Here is a 6,000-nt window from a genome sequence, read left to right as displayed (position 1 = left end):
ACGTCGTAGCTTGCGCTCCCTCGCGTCGCAGGAATCCTCGTTCAAGCAGAGCGCGCTGTCTCGCACGTAGTTCCGCAGGGAGTCGATCGAGAATCGCGATCTTTCCGTCGCGAATCCACCGCCGTCACCGCGTTTCCTCAGAGACATTCCGAATTTGTTCACCGATATTGCGCCGATCTCTCGTCGAGAAACGTACTGCCGTCGCGGTCGACGCGACAGCTCAATTTATAATCAATCCGCTCTCGCGAAGCTCCTCGATTATCGACTGAATCTTGTTACCGTGCGTGTCGTTGCCCGCTCGACGAGAGGCCTCGAGTAATCGCAGACGATCCACCAATTCGTTAGGGTCTGTCCCAATAAACGTAATCCATTGTATTGTCGTTCAATTTCATGATTGACGGTAATCTGGTCACGTCGGCGTCCTTTCTATTACTGCCGATTCTATCGCGCGATACCAACGGAGCGATGATGTTCTTGTATTTTGGTCCCCTGTTGCCCATGATGGGATTAAGAGCACTATAACCGCGTCTGTAAACGTTTGTCGCTAACAGTATATTTCTGTACTTTTGCATGTCGTCCTCGGTGTAAATTGTACCATCGGGATGTCTCTTGAAGATTAATTCGTACAAGCCGGGCGTGCCCGTGTATCTCACTCCGTCCACGATCACGGAATGGACCCGCGTTCACCTCGAACCGTTTGTCATCGAGCATCGTGCCGTCATTCCCGACGTACACACCGTAAACGATGTCGAATTCATTTTGTGGGTCCCCATTTAGAAGAGCGCCCACGTATCTTTGTCCCAACGGACCCAATTGACTGTGCAGTTCCTCGTGACCCTGCGGCGTTTGTAGAACGTCCCTTATGGGTGTTTTGCGGGAGGGCAACGGCGACACGAAAACCTCCAGCTCCTCCCCCATCCGCTCGTGCAGCGATAATTTTTGCGGTTTCAGAGGCGTGGAGTGGATCGGGAACATCTCTGACTCGGCGCTTGTTTGTTTTTTCCTTTTCTTAGGTCTCGATATTATTTTTCGCGCGACTTTTCCTTCGTCGTCGTCGTCATCTTCGCTAAGCTCGCGTTTCTTTTTAATAACGAAACCTTTCGTCGTCGTCGCCGCCGCCGCACTGTCGTTCTTGGATTCGCCTCTTTCGACGTGTTCGACGATTTGTTTCAACGGGTCGACGATCGGTTTGAATTGTCTTTCGAGAGCCATCTCGTTTTCCATACTGCCGGTTTTCAACGCTCTGTATTTTCTGCGTATCGACGCGCGCGTTTTAGCGATTTGTCGCGCGGTCTTCTCTCGTTCAGCGGTGTCTTTTGCGTCGCTTATCGCTCTCGGAACGTTCGACAGCTACTGATCGCTCTACAGTACGGCAAAGTCGTTGAATCCTCGTCTGTATCTGCCGTTTTGTAGCGCGCTGTCCTTGTCTATCACCACGAACCCGTACCTGCGCTGCCAATACTCGCGACACAACGCGCAGAAATCTTCATACGACATATTGGGGCTCACGTGATCGTCGTACACGTGTTTCAGATTAGTTCCGTCTTGTCTAAATAGGATCAACAGATTTACGTTGTCGCGTATTATATGCTTTGGTATCTTAGCGTACATTTGACAGAGATAGAAACAATCGATATTCGAATGTCGACCCATGGCGAAGTACTCCCTGATTGCGTCCTGTTTGTCACAGGCCACGTCGTCGAACACGAATATCGAACCGGGGAGCGCCTCGCTCGGCGGCACGACGCGACGTCGCGATTATTGAAGAACGCGCGATAACCGATCTCGTCCATCGATTCGAGCAGACTTTCGAGGTAACGATACTTTGGCTGATGCAGGGATTTCGAGTACACGTATACGTTCTCGAAACGCAGACCGTGCGGACTTTCCAGTAGGCTTATCAACACGTTCGTCTTACCGCAGTTGGAAGGGCCGCAGATGACGCAACGTATCGCGATCGGTAAAAGAGGGCCGTGTTGACGCATTCTCTCAACGTTAAACCCGACGTCAGTCGCGTCTTGCAATCGAGATTCGACACTCCTATCGCCGACGGTTGTCTCACGAATCGCATTGTTACGCGCGTGCGGGCACACTTGCCCTATTTATACGTACGTTCGATCGGTATACGTCCTCAGTTACCGCGATGTTTCTCGTCCTGGCGGATAAACGCGATATTCTCGGTCTGTCCGCCGAGCAACTGAAATTCGTGCCAAAGATTTTTCTGTTGCGCAACTTTTCCGAGTACGTCGATCGACTGTGGGACAAATTGCCCGTTCATCTGAGGACGGATCCCGATGTACGGGACTGTCGTTCATGTTTGGAACATTACAATCGTCCGTGGCAGAGAACGCACATAGACGGTCCACCATCGCTCATAAGGGATTGCGGTGCATGTCGCGCGCAGCGGCGTGAAGCACTGGCAGCGGCCTCCTCAACAGAGCGATAAACGCGCTACCCGTCGAATTACACATACCCGGCTATCAATTCTGCGGGTCGGGTACTCGTCTCGCCAAGCGACTAGCGCGCGGTGATCGAGGTATCAATCCGTTGGACGAGGCGTGTCGCGAGCACGATATCGCTTACTCGCGAAGCGGCGATCTCACCGATCGGCACGTCGCCGATCAAGCGCTAGCCAAAAAGCCGCGCGAGCGTATCAAGGCGAGCGGCACAACCCTTGGCGAAAGAGCCGCTGCGACCGCCGTATGGGCTGCTATGAAAACAAAAACGAAATTGGGCATGGGTATGAGAAAGAGGAAGAGGGGAGCGGTAACGAGAAAGAAAATTCTCCCGTTGGCGAAACGCAGGGGTCTCCTACCCTTTCTACCGATATTGGGAGCGCTCGGATCCCTTATCGGTGGAGCGGCTGGCGTGGCCAAGGCGGTGAACGACAACAAGGCCGCTCAACGTCAGCTCGAGGAACTGCAACGTCACAATCGCGCGTTGGAGGGTCGCGGACTGTATCTCGCGCCGTACAAACGCGGTAGTGGCGTGACGAGCAGAAGACGAACGAGAACGGATAAAAAAAAAACAATCGCCGAAAAAGACACTGACGACGCTCGATTTGCTGACGTTCGGCCTCACGACGAACGAGCAATTGAATCTGTCCGCGCGCCTTTCGCGCATATCTTTCTTTAGGGGCGTGTTTATGCGCAACGCGTTGCTGACGAAAGTGCGTCGCGACGAGAGCGGAATCGTGAATCTCGACGACACGGAGGGCCCGGGTACGCACTGGGTCGCTTATGCGAAGAGGGGCAACAACGCGATCTACTTTGACAGTTTTGGAAATCTTCGACCCCCGAAGGAACTCGAACGATATCTCGGGAGTGACGTGAATATCGTGTACAACCGTCGTTCGTATCAGACGTTCGATCAGAGCATCTGCGGTCAATTGTGTCTGCGGTTCCTCCGAGACGTCGACTGGAAACGTCTCTGACGATGAGAGAGGGAGAAACAATCTCGCTATGTCGCTGACTCTCTCGCTATCCGGAAGAAGCAACGTCCTCTCAGCCAGCTACTTTCCCGCTCTGGATCTGAGCGGCGGCGAATACGAGATAGGCCTCGCGAATTTCGAGACGTACAACACGATACCCAACATTGACTCCACGAACAATAGATTTTACTTTGACATCAACGACGTGATCGCTATTCCCGAAGGATCGTACAAACTGGACGCTATAGATAGATACCTGAGAACAGCTATCCTCCGCAAGAAAAGTACAAAGAAGAAAGACAATTACATATACGTGGACGATAACGATGACGATCGCGAGAAAAGCGAACGCTCGATAATTTTGCGCGCTAACGAGAACACCATGAGATAGCGAGATCAAGTGTGCTTATAAAGTTGACTTCACCAAATCGAACAACGTTGGCTCTTTGTTAGGTTTCTCGACACGTCGCGAGAGAGAAGAAGAAGAAGAAAAACGGACTGAGCGCTGCGAACGTCGCTTTTCTACGATCTCTGGTATTCGTCGTGAGGAACGATCATGGCTGATATCCTGAGTATCGGAGGTGAGCCGATCTTCGACGATCGCATCGTCAAGATCGAAACACACACAATCCATATGCCAATACCACGTTCGGGCACAGCAACGAAATACGAATTCCGATACAACAGCAGGATCTGTACACTCTACCCTGCGAAAGTTTTCTGTACATCGAGGGGGTACTCTCCGACGGCGTTCCGGAAAAGGATTCGAATACGACAATGGACAACAATTGCGTGGCGTTCATGTTCGACGAGATTCGATACGAACTCAACGGCGTGGAGATCGACAGGAACAGAAACGTCGGAATAATCAGTTCGATCAAGAATTTCGTGTCGCTGACCACCGAAAGAAGCAGGAAGCTGCAAAACGCCGGATGGATTGTGATCAATGAATACGTGGGACCTCGTTCGAGAACTAAAATCGGCGATTTCAATTTCTGCGTACCCCTTAACGTTCTGCTAGGTTTTTGCGAGGATTACAAACACGTGGTGATAAACGCGCGACACGAACTCATTCTGATACGTTCCCGAACCGACGCTAATTGCATCGTCAGGAAACCGGAACGTCACAAGAATCCTACGATTACTCTGTTGAAAGTGCAATGGCGAATGCCGCACGTAGTGCTGAACGACGTCAATAAATTGTCCCTTTTACGAACGTTGGAGAGCGGACGATACCTAAGTATGGGCTTCCGCTCGTGGGATCTGTACGCGTACTCTTTGCTCCAAACCACGAACAGGCATTTGTGGGCCGTGAAATCAGCGACGCAGCTTGAGGAACCGCGATACGTTATTTTCGCGCTACAAACCGGGAAGTCCAACAACTTATTGAAACACGCCTCCGAGTTCGATGACGGTAATCTCACCAATGTGAAACTGTACCTTAATTCAGATTTTTATCCCTACGACGATATGAACTTGGATTTTGAGAAGCGTAGGACGGCCATACTGTACGAGATGTACGCGAAATTTCAAAAGTCGTATTACGGATGCGAGCGAGAGAACGCGCTGAAATTTGATGCTTTATCTTTATATATTAAAATTTCATGTGATAATGTAGGAAAAACAGGAACTTACAATCTTTATATATTAAAATTTCATGTGATAATGTAGGGAAAACAGAAACTTACGTTCGAAGATAAAATCTGTTTTCACACTTTTACCGTAAAAATTATATCTCTTTAATAAGTATATAAGGAGTCCCAATTTGTGAGCTACCGTTAAAGTTGTTTTGCAATGGAGGACTTAAAACTGTTAGGGCCAGTTCCACAAACGTCGGTTAACTCTTAACCTCAGGTTAACTTATCCTTTGTTTCTTTCTAACGTCCCCCTCAGAAAGAGACGAAGAGTGAGTTAACCTAAGGTTAAGAGTTAACCGACGTTTGTGGAACTGGCCCTTAGTGGAAGCCTGCGACATGTTAAGTAAAGACGTCGAAAATCAAGAGACACGATAGTGTCTCGTGCCAAGTACACGCGGAGCGAGACCGACCGTGAGGGTGCGGTCCCATGGAGCGTATTTCGCGGAAGCGGAATCAGCGGATCGCCAATCACAGCATCGTTTCCACAAGATCTTTACAAGAATTCGAGCAGAACAATCTCCTGATTGGCGATCCGCTGATTCCGCTTCCGCGAAATACGCTTCATGGGACCGCACCCTGACTCTTTTACGCGACGCGACGGGTTGCGAGTACCCGAGATGTTGAGATCTCGATAACGAGTGAACGGATCAAGTTCTAAGTAGGCTTGATCGATAGTTTGGGGTCCAATTAGGGGGGGGGGGGGTTCTTATAATATTCCGCTACGTGCCCTACGAGCGGAAATATTGCGACGCAAAGTCAAAATGTGAAAATTTTTTATTAAGATACTCCTAACGCCGACGTCTTATAACATATATATATAACATATATATAACAGAGAAATGTCACTTTCAGTTTTTCGACGCTGGCAGCGCAGGTATCGCCAGTTTCGATATCGCGCGCGTGTTTCGATCGATCTAGTAGGTAAATTAAATT

The 6,000-nt window shown here is 49.9% G+C and overlaps 1 protein-coding gene across 1 annotated transcript; it reads left to right on the top strand.

The window, feature by feature from the left end:
- Positions 1-4,207: 4,207 nt before the first annotated feature.
- Positions 4,208-5,101, top strand: LOC139812099 (uncharacterized). Its single transcript, XM_071776748.1, has one exon. It carries the CDS (start codon positions 4,208-4,210, stop codon positions 5,099-5,101), a length of 894 nt encoding a protein of 297 aa, XP_071632849.1.
- The last annotated feature ends 899 nt before the right edge of the window (positions 5,102-6,000 follow it).

The sequence above is a fragment of the Temnothorax longispinosus genome, chromosome 1, assembly GCF_030848805.1.
Source record: "Temnothorax longispinosus isolate EJ_2023e chromosome 1, Tlon_JGU_v1, whole genome shotgun sequence".
Classification (NCBI taxonomy): Eukaryota; Metazoa; Arthropoda; class Insecta; order Hymenoptera; family Formicidae; genus Temnothorax; species Temnothorax longispinosus.
This window is presented reverse-complemented; position numbering and strand designations above follow the sequence as displayed.